This window comes from Triticum urartu, chromosome 5 (assembly GCF_003073215.2).
Source record: "Triticum urartu cultivar G1812 chromosome 5, Tu2.1, whole genome shotgun sequence".
In the NCBI taxonomy this organism is placed as follows: domain Eukaryota; kingdom Viridiplantae; phylum Streptophyta; class Magnoliopsida; order Poales; family Poaceae; genus Triticum; species Triticum urartu.
Window position 1 is genome coordinate 8,449,235 of NC_053026.1, and position 15,816 is coordinate 8,465,050.

The 15,816-nt window shown below is 40.8% G+C and overlaps 2 protein-coding genes across 2 annotated transcripts; both read left to right on the forward strand.

Moving 5' to 3' along the window:
• The first annotated feature begins 382 nt into the window (after positions 1-382).
• LOC125506607 lies at positions 383-5,800 on the forward strand. The gene is made up of 12 exons (XM_048671400.1): positions 383-521; positions 676-837; positions 944-1,087; positions 1,189-1,343; positions 1,649-1,918; positions 2,028-2,158; positions 2,683-2,800; positions 2,908-3,000; positions 3,103-3,180; positions 3,264-3,351; positions 4,132-4,146; positions 5,568-5,800. Exons 1-12 carry the CDS (start codon positions 383-385, stop codon positions 5,798-5,800), a joined length of 1,626 nt encoding a protein of 541 aa, XP_048527357.1.
• Positions 5,801-8,576: 2,776 nt separating this feature from the next.
• On the forward strand, positions 8,577-11,923 carry LOC125506608 (serine protease HTRA1-like). Its single transcript, XM_048671401.1, has 11 exons — positions 8,577-8,733; positions 8,831-8,992; positions 9,145-9,288; positions 9,373-9,527; positions 9,854-10,123; positions 10,223-10,353; positions 11,004-11,121; positions 11,235-11,327; positions 11,409-11,486; positions 11,571-11,658; positions 11,889-11,923. The coding sequence occupies exons 1-11, from the start codon at positions 8,577-8,579 to the stop codon at positions 11,921-11,923; spliced, it is 1,431 nt and encodes a 476-aa protein (XP_048527358.1).
• Positions 11,924-15,816: the final 3,893 nt, after the last annotated feature.

Below are 15,816 nucleotides of genomic sequence, written 5' to 3' on the forward strand. Positions count from 1 at the left end.
GTGTTTTATTCACGAGACATTTTTCCTTCTACAGCGTGTGGTGGGCCGGCCCATGAGGTGCGGCGTGCGAGCGCCAGCTTCCTGAACCGGCGCTTAAGGCGCCGGTTAGGAGCTCCCGCGGATTTGATCCAGTTTTAGAGAGGCGTCGTGGCCAGGGCCCATGGGCCAGGCCAGATCGAGTCCGTGACGGAAAGGATCCCTTCCCGAATCCGGAGCACCGCTCCTCGTGCGGCCGTTTTCTATAAGAGAAGAAGAAGATGCATCAGGCGTAGAAAGAAAGAGAAAAAGAAACGCACGCACGCACGCACGCCAGACGCCACACGCCGCACGACGCGGACAGACGCGAGTCGCTCCTCTTTTCCAGACACCAAACCTTTCGAAGATGCCGAAGGGCGGCAGGCGGCGCAGGAGGGGAAATCCGGAGACGGAGCGGGAAGCGAAGAAGAAGAAGAAGAAGAAGAAGAAGAAGACGGCGAGAAGCCTGGCAGAGGATCGAGGATTGATGTTCACGGCCTTCGAGAGTGAGAAAGCCCAAGCCCGACCAAAATTAGGTACCCAACCTCCCCTCGGCTCCGCTTGATCCCCCTCCCAATCACGACATGAGTAGCAGTAGTATAGTGAAAGAGCACAACCCCGACCAAAATTAGGTGCTCATTTTTTTCTCCATGTGTGTAGATCGTGCGCATGACGACGACGTGGCCGAGTCCTCGTTGGAGGAATCCTCGTATCCACCCAGCCCTCTGCTTCACAGACCTTACATCCCCGACGAGCTAGCTGATAGGCCGGACATACGTGCCGCCTTCAAGCACGCCAAGGCCCAATACCAAGCAGATTTAGGTCTTGATCTCTCTTTTCCTCGTCATCATCATCGTCGATCGTTATAAGACACTAACCTAGCTTTTTTTTCTCTCTCTCTCTGTTTGTATTTATTGTATGTATGTAGCTTGTCGGTTTGCCTTCACATTGGATCGCTCCTCTTCTCTTTCGTGCCTGTCTCACGAGCAACACCTTCACCATATCCGTGAGCCTGCAAAGGATGCGGTGCTTTTTGCCGCCAACTCTATCATCACCCTCTCGTCCTATCTTGGTACGTGACTGAACACTTCATCCAAGGATATCACCCACCTAGGACATATAAGTTACTTTGCTCGACCGTGTGTTGTGACTTTTGGTTTGCTTTAATTGCAGATGATGAGCCGCTGAATAGGTGTTGTGGTTTGTGGATCCAACAGGACTACAAGAACAATACCGCCGTGGTTTTGACGTCCGCGCATCTCATTCGCGCAAAGGATCCTGACCAGTGGATGGATGAGTGGACGGGCGAATATCATCGCGACGCTGAGGTGAGCTTCTTAACATTAATTCGCTATTCTATTTATTAATCTTCTCCACTCACTGGTGCTTGTTTGTTTTCCTTTTTTTTCGTATCAAAACTTAATCATTTGCAATGTGCCTCATCGACACCCGTTTACCAATTAGATGCGCCTTCTCTTCAATTTACTATGTATGTACACTGTGTACTTGAAATAATATACTTGATTCGGTGTGGCGTTCGGTTTTTCTGATAGTCAATCTCTCGAAAATGGTTTCCTCAAATACTACGAAAATTCTATTGCAGTGTCATAATCTTTGTGGTTGTCTTTTCCAGGTCATTGTTCACTTGCTTGACGACACAACTGCAGTAGCCAGTCTCCTCTACCTCCAGGAGCACTATGAATTTGCTCTTTACGAGGTTGTAGTGAACAAACCGGTTCAACTGTCCACTTTTAATGATAATGTGCACTCTGGTCAAGATGTGTTCCGACTTGGAAGGGATGAAAGTCTTGATCTAAGGATAACCCATGGTAGGGTGGAATACATGATTCCTGTCCCTTACGAGAGATGTCACTACATGTATTTTTCCAACAATGAACATATCGTACGTACTATGATCAAATCCTAACTTTATGTTTTCTATTTTAATTAATATTGCTATTTTATTAGTACAAATGATAAATTATAATATTATTATCATTGCTATGTTGTAGTTGCGTGACGATGGAGGCCCTATCATTGACTTGGAAGGGAAGGTTGTGGGAATGGTTAACAATCAAATCAATGAGACCTTTTTACCTTCTTCTATATTGCACAAGTGCTTGGATTCATGGAGAAAGTTAAAGTACGACCCTTATTCCCAATTCGTTTTTAGTGTTGTTAATTAAGCTAATGCATTATGTTATATAATGTAACTCATGCAATACAATTGAATAACTACAAAATTATGTTCGTATTGTGGTTGCTTAATAATTACTACTCTATGTTTAAATGAATTGCTAAAGTATGATTCAGAAAAATCATTACGGGAGGCCTAGGTGCTACAAAATGTGTCTAACATTATAGAGAAAATGTGTGTTGGTCACCTTATCGAATTCCGCATGTTTTCCAAACTATTCCTCGCAGGGTATAGGAACTTAATTTGGTGTAAACATTTTTATTTTCTTTTTAACTTGGTGAGTTATTTTTCTAGTTTAATCCTCCTTTGAGAAGGGCGTGAACTAATGTCTTGTTATGGTATTAATTCTATAATGTTATTGATTAAGTTTGTGTATTACTCATTTGGTATTGATTCTAATGAAATATGTTGTTTTATTTTAAAACAAGTCTGTAAAACAGTTACAATCTTAATGATTATATTTGGTATAGGTGCATCCCTCGACCCCACCTTGGAATGACCTTTACTTCCATCAAGCTTCTAGATCCAATTGGTATTGAGAGGATGAGGCGTAAGCATAACATTGAGTCTGGTCTTATTGTTGAAGAGGTATATGGTGGTGCTTAACCATTTTTATTTTAACATTTATTGTTAGTTGTCTCTAAACTGTTACTCACATGCATATTATGGAGTAATCATGTTCAATTAAACATTAGGTGTCAAAAGAATCGAATGCTGAGAAACTTGGAATCAGGAAGGGTGATATTATTGAACGCTTCAATGGAGAATATATTTCTAGTACAATTGAGGTAGGTGTTTTAAAATTAAAAGAGATTGTGTATGTGTCGTGCCTGCGTATGTATAATTTATTGATGTAATTTTTTATGCTATTGAATGTTCTAACTTGTCAGCTAGAGAAGATGTTGTTGGACATAGGCAACGACCATTTTGAACAAGCAAAACGCTTAAATGCCGAAATAGATGTTCAAGTAAGTTGTTATTATGTTTTTACTATTGATTGTATAATTTATGCCAATAATGTCACTTTGAAATTATATTGTTGACTTTACAGATTCAAATATTTCGTGCCACGAAACTTTGCCGAAGAACTAGAAACTTGATTGTAATTATATCGGATTGTGGAGAGGACATCATAGAAGGTAAACATCTCTTCTTTTAACATAGTGGTTGATTTTTGCTGTAAATCCTAAGTTATCACATTTCCCTCTTGTGTAAAATCCAGTATGCTTTAACTCAAATTCGAAGGTTGTAGAGGAAATTTTGGGCCCGATGTGGAATCTTAAATTACGCTTATATAGAGGAAAATGTAATTATAGAAAACATATCATAATATAGTACTAGCTAAATACATTTTTCTCAAAAAAAAGAGCAAAATACCATGCCTTGCTATCGTACTATGCAACACCATGTAAGCCATTGCCAGGTCGGCTTGCTCATCTAAATTCTGCTGGCGTGGCGTTAGGCCTCCACTTCCGTGCTCGGCCGGCAGCCACGCCTACTACTTGTAGTTTTTTTTGACTTGTCCCGTACTTTATTTGTTAGATATAATTTTTAGGGCTGGCGTCTCACCTATACGTTTAGTTAATCCAATTTTCATCGTTGTAGCGCCCTTCAAGATTGATTGCCAAACATGCGAACTGCTCCTTTGTTTTTAGCACTCATTAAATTTGTATCACACAAACATTTTGGTTTGTCATCAATCTCCATACGTGTTTTCCGAGCTATAGGAATACTAAATAATTGAAGATATGTAAAACTCATACCTCTTACTACCATTTTAGGTTGTACTTTTCCCCCATTCCCTCTAATGCATTTTCTGCACACAAATAGTCATTCTTGTTTTTGTTTTGTTGCCATATTTCTACAGGAGCAAAAATGTAAATGTATCTAACTGAAGCTTGATGTTTTTATTCTTGTAGGCACTTACCCAATCACTACTAGCCTTCGAAGATGAGTCTACTGACAAATTCATTCTAACAACTGATTAATGCATGGAGCCAATAGAATTAACCGATGTTCTATAGATTTGTGTGTGTGTGTGTGTGTGTGTGTGTGTGTGTGTGTGTGTGTCCTCAGACAAGAACTTCAAATTACCGTGCCTCTTTAAATGTAGTTCATGGACCATAGAGCAGAACCTGCTATTGGCTATTTATTTTGAATTTTTGTGGGACTTATATCATGCATGTACTGTGGATGATCAATTCAACTGGTTAATTATGCTAGAGTGAAATGCTTGGAACTAGATTGATATATTTACATTACTTTCCATTGCGTATACTAGCACAAATGCCCGTGCGTTGCAACAGGAGACACAGAATTGATGTGTATTTAAATTTAGTCAGAATTACATGGGCAAAACACAATGATGGTTCATGCGAAGTACTGCTTACCCAGATCCGTGGACCCACAGAAAAGCAAGTTATATACTGATTACAGATGAACTTAAAATGTGTTTACATACATCTATAATTCATCATTATATTTAAGTAAAAACAGAAATGGTTATTTTTTATCCCAGCTTGAAATATATTTCATGATGGTAGCAGAGCTGGTGCTGGCATGTGTTAGTTGGTCGAGCGAGCGCTAGTTGTCATCAATCCGTGCCGTTGTCACACAATATTAACAAAATAGAAAACAATAATATGGAAATCTTGGCATTTAGACAAATAATTCTAGAAAACAAAAAGGCCAGTAGCAAGCTCTAGAGGTCCTATATATTTTCAAAGAATTTTGTTGTTAGCGCCCATACAACATGTCGCCGTGCATTGAAACCCGGAGAAACAAATTCTTGTACATTCCTAGATACCCATTGTTGTTGCTAATTCTCCTTTTTGTCACAATCATCAATGGTGGTCACTCTGTCCACCTATTCATGACAAACATGATTAAATCACAGCGACAAATTTGATCATCATACTCACACCGCTTCACGAGTCTCCCTTCCCCCACCTAGTCATAATTTTGCAGACTTGTAATGATCCTAGTATTAATTGACATTTCAAATGGGCAAGCATAACCATAAGTCAATGCTCTTAAAGAAATGCATGCATTAAAAATAAATAGGATGTGGATATTTTATCCATCGCAAACTACGTCCCTTTGATTACCTTTTTTTAGCGAAACACCACCGGACTTTATTAATCAATGAAAGAAAGTTTAACTTAACTTGGGGGCTCCAAAAGCTAGACATGAAGTCCAACCTCTAGATTTAACGAATTTATAACAATGGTATGGGCATCCCCATTACATTCTCTTCCTTATAATCATAGCATTCTCAGTGTTCCTTCTTCAATGCTTTGGACAACTCCAGCACAGTCGGATGCAATAGTCATAGAATTCGGACGTACATCTTGTGCCAGACAAAGAGCTTCTCTACTGGTAATTGCTTCAGCGGTTCCAGGGTCTAGGATCCCAGCCATGACCAGCACCGAAGCCCCTAAGAACTTACCATCATCTGACCGAAAAATTGCTGCAACAGCACTCCTCCGGTGCATCTCAGAAATGGCCCCGTCAACACTGCCCTTCGCATCGCCCCTACGAGGAGGAATCCAGCCTAGTCGCTGTCGTGGCGGCTGGACCATTGGTTGACTCACAGTCCTTATGGTGTCCGCCTCCAGTTCCATAAATCTTTGAGATGAAACTGCTAGTCGCAAAGGGTGACTAGAAATGTTTTACCACATCCCTCCTAGCCTTCCAAATCACCCATAAGGGCATCATCATATTCACATAATCATTACAGGCATTTGGTCCTGTAATTCAAACCACCCACAATCCTGAACCATTTACACATTCAGCCCACAATCAACCTATTAATTAGTAGGCCCCACACCATAATAGAGCCCACAATCTTGCTTTTTTTAATGAGCCCACATGTTTAAATATTCTACTGAGCCCACACAATCCTTCCTTTAAGTTACTCACATCTGTTTAAATATTCGTTGCTCAAAAAAAGTTTATTTAAATATTCCTTTAGTTGGATGCCGGGGCGGTGGTCCTGGATAGTGAGGCTGTGCGCCTGGCTCTACGGCGAGCAATGCGTCAGTGGCGGTGGCGCCATCTCTTGGCTATGGGGGTAGCAAGGGGAGGGGTGGCGAGTGATCCTGGCATTGTTGTGGCTTCAGTGGTGGCGGCTCCCTCATCTAGATCTGGAGGTCTCGTGTTGGCAATGCGGCCCTTCACCCGGATTGGATGTATGTTAAGGTGAATAGGGTGAGGACTTTGTGGGCTGAGACGAGGGACTAAACTTATCCAGTTTGAAGAGTTGAGGGACTAAGTTTTGCCAACAGAGAGCCATCCGAAACAATTTTTCCGCCACGACAAGTCCCAGTTCTTCCGCAATCACATCTGGAGGCCTTTTTTGGTACTCTGTCGGAGGAGGAATAGATCACGGAGGGCTTCTACATCAACCTTATTGCCCTCCTGATGATGTGTGAGTAGTTCATCATAGACCTACGGGTCCATAGCTAGTAGCTAGATGACTTCTTCTCTATCTTTGATCTTCAATACAATGTTATCTTGGGAGATCAATTCGATGTAATCTTCTTTTGCGGTATGCTTGTTGGGATCCAATGAATTGTGGATTTATGATCAGATTATTCACTGAAAGTAATTGAGTCTTTTCTGAACTTTATTATGCATGATTGTTATATCTTTGTATTTCTCTCCGATCTATCCGTTTGGTTTGGCCAACTAGATTGATTTTTTAACGATGGAAAATCAAACATTTTTATGATGATTTATGTTTATCGAGGATGACAAGTTTAGTTGATATGCATGGCAAATTCGTCTTATTAGTCCATATTGTTTTTGTTAGGAAATTGTCGTTCTTGTAAACTAAGTTTGCCACCCTCGTGCCAACTAAACTTGCCATCAGAAGCATTAGATTTGCCATGCTGAAAAGTTAAAAGTCTGACGTCAGATTTTTTACATTACCGTTATCTTAAGGGATGTCTGTCATGTTTGATTAGGTCAGCTTGGATCCCTTAATTTCATCCATGCAAACATTATGACGACTTAATAAAAGCTTCACAAGACTGTCTAAAAGAAATCCGATGATCAATGCATTTTTGTTTCTCAAAAAAAAATGATCGAGCAGCCAACCAGGTCGCCCTACAAGACCACGAATGCTATATTTTGCTTATAGCGAGATATCCATCACGCCACCGTACAGGACCGCGGATGCTATGTCTCGGTTACAGCGAGATATCCATCTAGCTCGCTTGAAAGGCTCGCACATGGGTCGTCGCGTTAGCTATACTCCCCCTGTTGCTGTAGTTCGATTTGCTTTGGTTTTCTTTGTTCGTTTTCTTTTTCCATTGGTTTTCTTGGTTTCTTTCCAGGTTTGTTTCTTTGTTTTTTTTTCTTGGTTTTCTTGTTTACTTTTCTTTTGTTTCTTTTTCATTTTTTTATATTGGCTGTTCTCTGGTTTTCTTGTTTTCTTTTTCTCATTGTTTTTACTTTTTTATCTTTTTATTTTATTTTTCTTTAGCACATTCACAAATTGTACATTTTTCGTATACGTCAAGAACAAATTTTTAATACACAATTAAATGCTTTTTTTCAAATATATGTTTTTTATATATTCTGTTTTTGTACAAATTGTACATATTTGGTATACACCTAAACATTTTTATACATGTTTAACATTTTTCATATTCATGATTAATATTTTTCAAATATATGTTTTGACTTCTCCTTTTTACAATACACATCATTCATTTTTTCTTACACATTTAAAACATTGTTCTACACAAGTTTAATTTTTTGTGTACATGTTTAAATTTTCTAACTACATATAACATTTTCTACACAAGTTCAATGTTTTAATATCTTGTCTTGGTACACATTGTATATTTTGGGTATACATCTAAAAAAATTTATACAGGTTTAAAAAATTCATATACATGATTAACATTTCTTTTTCAAATAGTGGTTTTGATGTCTAACTTTTGTTGTGCACATCGTACATTTTTTTTGTGCATGTGAAACATTTTTTTGTAAAGGTTTAAAAAATGAATTATTTGTATACAGGTATTTTTTTTCTACACACATTAAACACTTTTCAGATGCACTGTAACATTTTTTTCTAAAACTTGTGTGAAGTGTTTTTTGTAACATGTATATTTCGAACTACCCTGTCGGGGGCTTGGAACACTCTAGCTGGGCCGACCCATTGCGGTCATTGTCGTGAAATAGGGTTTGCTGGGCCAGGGTCCACGGGCAGCCCAGGTCGAGTCAGTGACGGAAACAAGTCCCGCATCCATTGGTACAGCTTCTCGTCGCGGCAGTCTATAAAAGAAGAGGAGAGATTGAAAATCAAGACACGCACGCAGACGCAGCCGCCTCAACCCCAAACCGTTGGAAGATGCCGAAGGCCGGGAGGCGGCGCAGGAGGGGGGATCCGGACACGGACACGGAAGCCAGGAAGAAGAAGAAGACGACCAAGAGAAGCCTGGCTGAGGATCGAAGATTGATGTTCGCGGCCTTCGAGAGTGAAAAAACCCAACCCCAACCAAAATTAGGTGCCCAACCTCCGCCCGATTCCCCTCCTAATCACGACATGAGTAGTACTACTACTAGCAGTATTGGTGCTTATATTTTCTGTATGTATGCATGCAGATCGTGCGTACGACGATGATGTGGTCGAGTCCTCGGCGGAGGAATCCTCTTATCCACCCAGCCCTCTGCTCCACAAACCCTACATCCCCGACGAGCTAGCTCATAGGCCGGACATACGTGCCGCCTACAAGCACGCCGAAGCCGAATACCGAGCAGGCAAATGTATTGATCCCTCTTTTTCTCGTCATTATCATCGTCGTTACCAAGACACTAATCTAGCTGAATTTTTTTCCCCAGTTGGTTCGAAATTTTCCTCCTCATCGTCGTTACCAAGACACTAACATAGCTAATTTCTTTTGTGTATGTGTATGTAGCTTGTCGGTTTGTCTTCACCTTGGATCGCTACTCTCCCCGTTCGTGCCTGTCCAACGACCGAAGCCTTCTTCATATCCGTGAGCCTGCAAAGGATGCCGTGCTTTTTGCCGCCAACTCTGTCGTCACCCTCTCGTCCTATCTTGGTACATAACTAAACATAAATATTGGTAATATTTTTCTAGGACATCGACCGAGTGTTGTGACTTTCGGTTTTGCTTTAATTGCAGACGATGAGCCGCTGAATAGGTGTTCTGGTTTGTGGATTCAATGGGACGACAAGAAGAATACCGCCATGGTTTTGACATCTGCGCATCTCATTCGCGCAAAGGAATACGATGAGTGGAAGAATGAGTGGACGGGTGAATATCATCGCGAGGCTGAGGTGAGCTTCCTAACACTAACTCACTATTCTAAGTATATGTCATCTTCATTCACTAGTTTTTTTTGTTGTTGCCCTTTTTCCTTTCATCTCAAAATTTAATCATTTGCAATGCCTCAATCCACAACGATTACCATTAATTGTGGTCTCCCCAATTTTCGTAGAAGAAAAATGAACTAGCTAGCTAGTATGTATGCACACTCCGTACTTCCAATAATAGACTTGATTCGGTGTGGCGTTTTTTTAATAGTTCATCTCTCGAAAATGGTTTCATCAAATATTATGAAAATTCTATCATTGTGTCATAATTTTTGCGGTTGTATTTCCAGGTCATTGTTCGCTTGTTGGACGACACAACTGCAGAAGCCAGTCTCCTCTACCTACAGGAGCATTATGAATTTGCTCTTTATGAGGTTGTAGTGGACAAACCGGTTCAGCTATCCACTTTTAACGACAATGTAAACTCTGGTCAAGATGTTTTCCGACTTGGAAGAGATGAAAATCTTGATCTAAGGATAACCCATGGTAGGGTGGAATATAGGATTCCAATCCGTCATGAGAGATGTCACTACATGTATTTTTCCAACGATGAACATAGAGTACGTACTATGATTTAATTCTAAATTTATGTTTTCTATTTCAATGTTGCTATTTTCCTAGTACAAATTATAATGTTTGTTATTGTTACCATGTTGTAGTTCCGTGACGATGGAGGCCCCGTCATTGACTTAGAAGGGAAGGTTGTGGGAATTGTTAACAATCAAATCAATGAGACCTTTTTACCCTCTTCTATATTGCATAAGTGCTTGAATTCATGGAGAAAGTTGAAGTACGACCCTTATTCCCAATTCCTTTTTTGTGTTGTTAATTAAGATAATGCATTCTCTTATACTCCAGATTACGATTGAACAACTACAAAGTTATTATGTCTGGATTAAGATTGCTTAACAATTACTACGTTTGAAAGAATTGCTAAAATATGGTTTATAAAAATCATTATGTTTAGGTCTAGGTGCTATACATAAAATGGGTCTAACATTATAGAGAAAATGTGTGTTGACCACCTTATCAAATTATGAAAGAATTGCTAAAATATGGTTTATAAAAATCATTATGTTTAGGCCTAGGTGCTATATATAAAATGGGTCTAACATTACAGAGAAAATGTGTGTTGATCACCTTATCAAATTATGCGTGCCTTCCCAACTATTCCTATGCAGGGTATAGGAACTCAATTTGGTGTAAAGATTTAGTTTTTCTATTTAACCTGGTGACTTATTTTTCAAGCTTAATCCTCTTTGAGAAGGGCGTGAACTAATGTCTTATTATGGTATTAATTCTATAGTGGTCTTGCCTAAGTTTTGTGTGATACTCATTTTGGTATCTTTTCTAATGAATATGTTTCTAATGAATATGTTGTTTTACTTCTAACATAAGCCTGTAAGACAATTACAATCTTAGTGATTATATTTTTTATAGGTGCGTCCCTCGTGCCCACCTTGGAATGACCTTTACTTCCATCAAGCTTCTAGATCCTATTTGTATTGAGAGGATAAGGCGTAAGCATAACATTGCATCCGGTATTATTGTTGAACAGGTATATTGTGTTGTTTAACATTATCTATATATTGTCACACTTGCTATTAGTTTTCATTAAAAAAAATGTTCCTCGTGCATATTATGGTTTAATGATGGTCAATTAAACATTAGGTGTCAAAAGAATCGAATGCTGAGAAACTTGGAATCCGCAAGGGTGATATTATTGAACGTTTCAATGGAGAGTATATTTCTAGTACAACCGAGGTAAGGTATTTTTTAGGTAAAATGGAGAAAATAGTTTTTTTTATGTGACACTTTATGCTCTCGACTTTTGTACCTTGTTAGTTGGAAAAGATGTTGCTGGATATAGGCGGGGACCAATTTGATCAAGCAAAAGTCTTAAATGCTGAAATAGGTGTTCGAGTAAGTTACTATTATGCTTTAACTATGGAATGCTTAAATTTATGTCGACCATAGAAATTTGAAATAATATTGTTGACTTTACAGATTCAAATATTTTGTGCCACGAAACTTTGCCGAAGAGTTAGAAACTTGACCGTAATTGTATCGGATTGTGGAGAGAATATCATAGAAGGTAATCATCTTCCTAATGTAGTAGTAGATTTTTGTTATGATGAATTTAAGTCATCACATTTCTCTCTTGTGTCGATTCAATTTGTCTGTTCCCCCAATTTCCCTGAGCCTTTATTATAGTTTTTTTAATTTCTTGAATTCTTCCTGCCCCTTGCTTCATTGAATATAAATGTGATAATCACCAATATACCTGGCGTATTTGTTTGAACCTTGATGTTCTTATTTGTGTAGGCACTTACCCTATCACTGATGGCCTTTGGAAATGAGTGAATCAACACATACATTCGATTAACTGATTCTTTCATGAAGCAGATGGAATTAACACAATGCCAATTAAAGGCATAATTTTCAAATTATTTGTGTATCCTCAGTCAAAATTTTAGAATCATGGTTCCTATTTAAATGTAATTCATGGAACGTGGAAGGAACATGGCTATAGTAGAATCTAGCTACTTCTTTTGAGTTTTGTGAGACTCGCAACTTGTACGATATGGACGATGAATTGAACTTCATAATCATGTTAGAGTTAAATGTTTGGCACAAGATTAATGTACTTACATAAAAATGTATATGTATGTGAACAAATATATAGGGGCTGTTTTGATGGTAGCCCACAGCCGCCCTACCAAATTATGAGCATTGACTGATGGACTATGCCTTTGCTTGGATGTTACCCAAAAATTCTGATCTTGCCAATATGTTTGTTGCCACTCCTAATTTTGTGCCCAGGCCAATTCTTGGCGGCGAATTCGCTTGCCGATAATTTTGGGACACCCACATTTGGTAAGGCCTATATTATTACTTTAAAGTGGCCCTTCTTTAGAATATTATGCTCAAATCACAAGCTAACACATATAGTAATTGCATTTATCCTTACAAAATATTTCTTCTTCGACCCCATCACCCACCATCTAAGCTTTATATTGCATTTCCTGCTATACCTCCTCTCATGTATCAAATGTCAAACTATAAGCTATAACCCCAACCTCTTTAAGGCATGTTATTCTTCTGCCACTATGAGTTTTACAAATGATATCACCCCCACCAAATCATGTGTTAGTGGTCTTGGATCAGATGTACCATCATCTAGTCATCCGGTTCACGAATTCATAGTCCGAAGATGTCATGTTGTCATTGAGAGGGGCACCGACACTATAGATGTCATCGTCGTTGACGCGGAGGAAGTTTGCATAGGCATTCAGAACTGAGAGGCTAATGCCGGGGTGTTGTAGGCCCAGCGTCAGCAATCATCATCTGGTCCACTCGTTCTGGAAGCCAACAGGCACCTGACCAACATTCATAGTCCCAATACTAGCTAGCTCTCGACTCATTTAGCTGGCTGGTATCGCAAACCCAAGCCATAACGCCCTTTAGGTCTTCAAATCTCTTATGAAGATGGCACTTTTTTCTTGCTTCTCGGCACATTGTCGGAGGAAGAGTTGGAGGCTTGCTCTAGATCACCGGTCTCTTCTTTGTACATGTCTACAGTCACTGGTTTCAAAAGGCGACACGTGCGTTTATGAGCCAATCCAAATCTAGAAAAGCATGAAACCATAAGATGAGCAAATCCTCGAAGAAACACATATAACTATAGATGTTTTACAATTTGCAAGGTTTTATTTTGTGCACTGTGCAATGATAGAATCTTTGAAGACAAGTAACAATTTTTGCCATTTGTCTGGACAACTTCTAGCATTGGCATTCAGGTTCATGTACAAAGATGTAAATAATTATTATTCCCTCCGATCCAAATTAATTGTCGCAACTTTAGTTGCGACAATTAATTTGGGTCGGAGGGAGTATGATATTACCACTTTATACAAATTGGAAGAATGTTTTCTCAAAATTAATGTCACATACAGATCTAATGTTCTTGAAAGAAAAAAAGAGAACAAAAGAATTACTATAAAGAAATTTATGTGGCCACCTTGCTTCGATCTGCTTTGTTGTGCCCTAGGAGCGCCAGCCTCCTCTTTCGAGCACAAGATCTCATTAAATTCCACAAAGATCAGTCATGCCATGTCCATCCTAGCCTGCAAATCACAAATGTAATCCCAAGATTTATTTTTATCCTCCCACTTGGGCTCCGCAAAAAACCTCACAGTGGCGGAGGCAGGGGGTGCTGGCAGGGGCCAAGCCCCCCCCCCCCCCCCCCCCCCCCCCCCCCCCCCCCCATGCTCTCACAAATGCATCTATATGTACTCCTAATCTTCCATTTGTCAAACAAAATTAGCTAGGTTTAGGTGATTTGGCCCCCTCTAACATTATATAACATGTTTTGGCCCCTTCTATATTTAGTTTCTGGCTCTGCCACTGGAACCTCGTGAGCAGCCATTCAGTCCCATTGTTCACAATCGCATCAATAAATTTTGTTATAGTGTCTTCACCACTATTTTGCAATCCTTCTTCCTCCACAACAGTAACAAACCTCCACTTCTTCCATCACTCTCATGGATTAGCATCTCATCAAACTTATGTTTGTGCATCATTTCCCGCCTTGGTCTTCCCAAGGTATGATTCAGACAGGAATATCACATCGGAGTTTGATTGCCTCCGAAGATCCATAATGCGACCGAAGATCACCAATCGCTCTCACCACATCAAACCCGGACTAGGCCCGATCACAACTTCACGATCCAGCAACAAATCCCACAACACATGCTTCATCGGCCGAAGATGAGGAAGCAGTGAAATAGTCTACTCCTGGGACATGGTGCAAAACCAACATGGAATTTTGCAGTAGAGATTGGAGAACCAGCCGCGACGACACAAGGTCGCCGCCCTGGAACAAGAACGCCAACACCAATGCCTTCACCGGGAGCCGCGCGATGTGGACCTGTAAATCCTAGTCGCCTGGGTGATCACCTCTCATTAGAATAAAAGATGGTTTGGTAGGTTATGTTTGATGAATGTCAACTTTTCTCCAACTTAGGCTACTTCTTCCTTCTCTTAGATGGAATCCAAAACCTATTCATATTTGGCGGGGATGGATTTACACGGGACTAGCAGGGAGGAACCCCGCGACAATTATATAAGAGAGAATGTGAGACACGGAATTCGACTGACAACGGTTCGAACTCTAGTCGGCTGAGCGGCACCGCTGTGCTTCCACCACCGGAATATTCATGCACCTTGATCCTGTCTCAGGCTCATGCCATGACTTCACGCCAGCATTTATCGAGGCATCACTTTAGTTACTTTGTTTTTGCGTAGAGATCTCTTTAGTTATTTTATTAATGGGATTCGTCTTCTAAAAATTGGACTCAACTTGGTAGGATAGTGGATGCATTTCTTCCCAAAAGGGGGCATACATAATCGCCGTCGAAGAGGAAATCAGTAAATCAAGTTTAAATTCAGAATTCAAAACTTGAATTGAAAAGCAAAGCAAGGTAAGGGAAGGGACGACGGCACCCAACCCCAACCCCTCCCTTTTCCCGCCCTTCTCCAGAAGATTCCCCCAAACTCGAGAAGATTCCCTCGTCCTTTGCCTTCCTCCGCCACCGCCGCCGCCGCCGCCGCCGGCGAAGGAAGAGAGTGAGGGGAGGATGGGGAGCCGGGAGTGGCCGCTGCCTCGCCTGTACGAGCTCTTCCTCGGTAAAGGCGACTGACACCCCAACCTAACCTAACCCAATCGACCGTCGACCCTCCCTCCGCCGGCCGTCTCATCGTTCGATTTCGCTTGCTGTGCAGAGCGCGACCGGTGGCCGCCGGAGGCCAGGTTCATCGAAGCCGCCGCATTTCACCAAATCCCCGCACCTCCCTACCTCTCTCTCTCTCCCCGGCGTCCCGGGTCATTTCGCTCGCTAGATCTGGCCGGAGGCTTAGGGTTTGGCTGCCTTGTGTGCTCTGCTTCCGATTTACCGCAGATTGTGGGCGAGATACGGCTCCAAGGGTCTCAATTTTGCTTGTGATTTAGGCTGGAGCGCTGGGGCTTGGGGTTTTTTCTGGTCGCAAATGGGGGTTTACAGACCAAATTCTTGGCCCCCTTCCTAAGAATCAGTTGCGATTTTTTTCCGATTCTGATTGCAGTATTCACATACCACGTTCTTGTCCCAATTGGTAACTAAGGGTGTATTTGGTTTGTGTCACCAAGTGGAACGGCACGGGTCGGTTCCATCCCCAGGACCCGTTCCGGTGTTTGGATTGTGGAAGGAACCAG

What these genes read in the sequence shown, in the direction of transcription:
- LOC125506607 (XM_048671400.1), top strand. Translation starts at nt 383, where the DNA reads ATGCCGAAGGGCGGCAGGCGGCGCAGGAGGGGAAATCCGGAGACGGAG. An exon ending in AATATCATCGCGACGCTGAG is followed by an intron (nt 1,344 to 1,648) that starts GTGAGCTTCTTA and finishes TGTCTTTTCCAG; the next exon opens with GTCATTGTTCACTTGCTTGA. An exon ending in GATTCATGGAGAAAGTTAAA is followed by an intron (nt 2,159 to 2,682) that starts GTACGACCCTTA and finishes TATTTGGTATAG; the next exon opens with GTGCATCCCTCGACCCCACC.
- LOC125506608 (XM_048671401.1), top strand. Translation starts at nt 8,577, where the DNA reads ATGCCGAAGGCCGGGAGGCGGCGCAGGAGGGGGGATCCGGACACGGAC. An exon ending in ATGCTGAAATAGGTGTTCGA is followed by an intron (nt 11,487 to 11,570) that starts GTAAGTTACTAT and finishes TTGACTTTACAG; the next exon opens with ATTCAAATATTTTGTGCCAC. An exon ending in TGGAGAGAATATCATAGAAG is followed by an intron (nt 11,659 to 11,888) that starts GTAATCATCTTC and finishes TTATTTGTGTAG; the next exon opens with GCACTTACCCTATCACTGAT.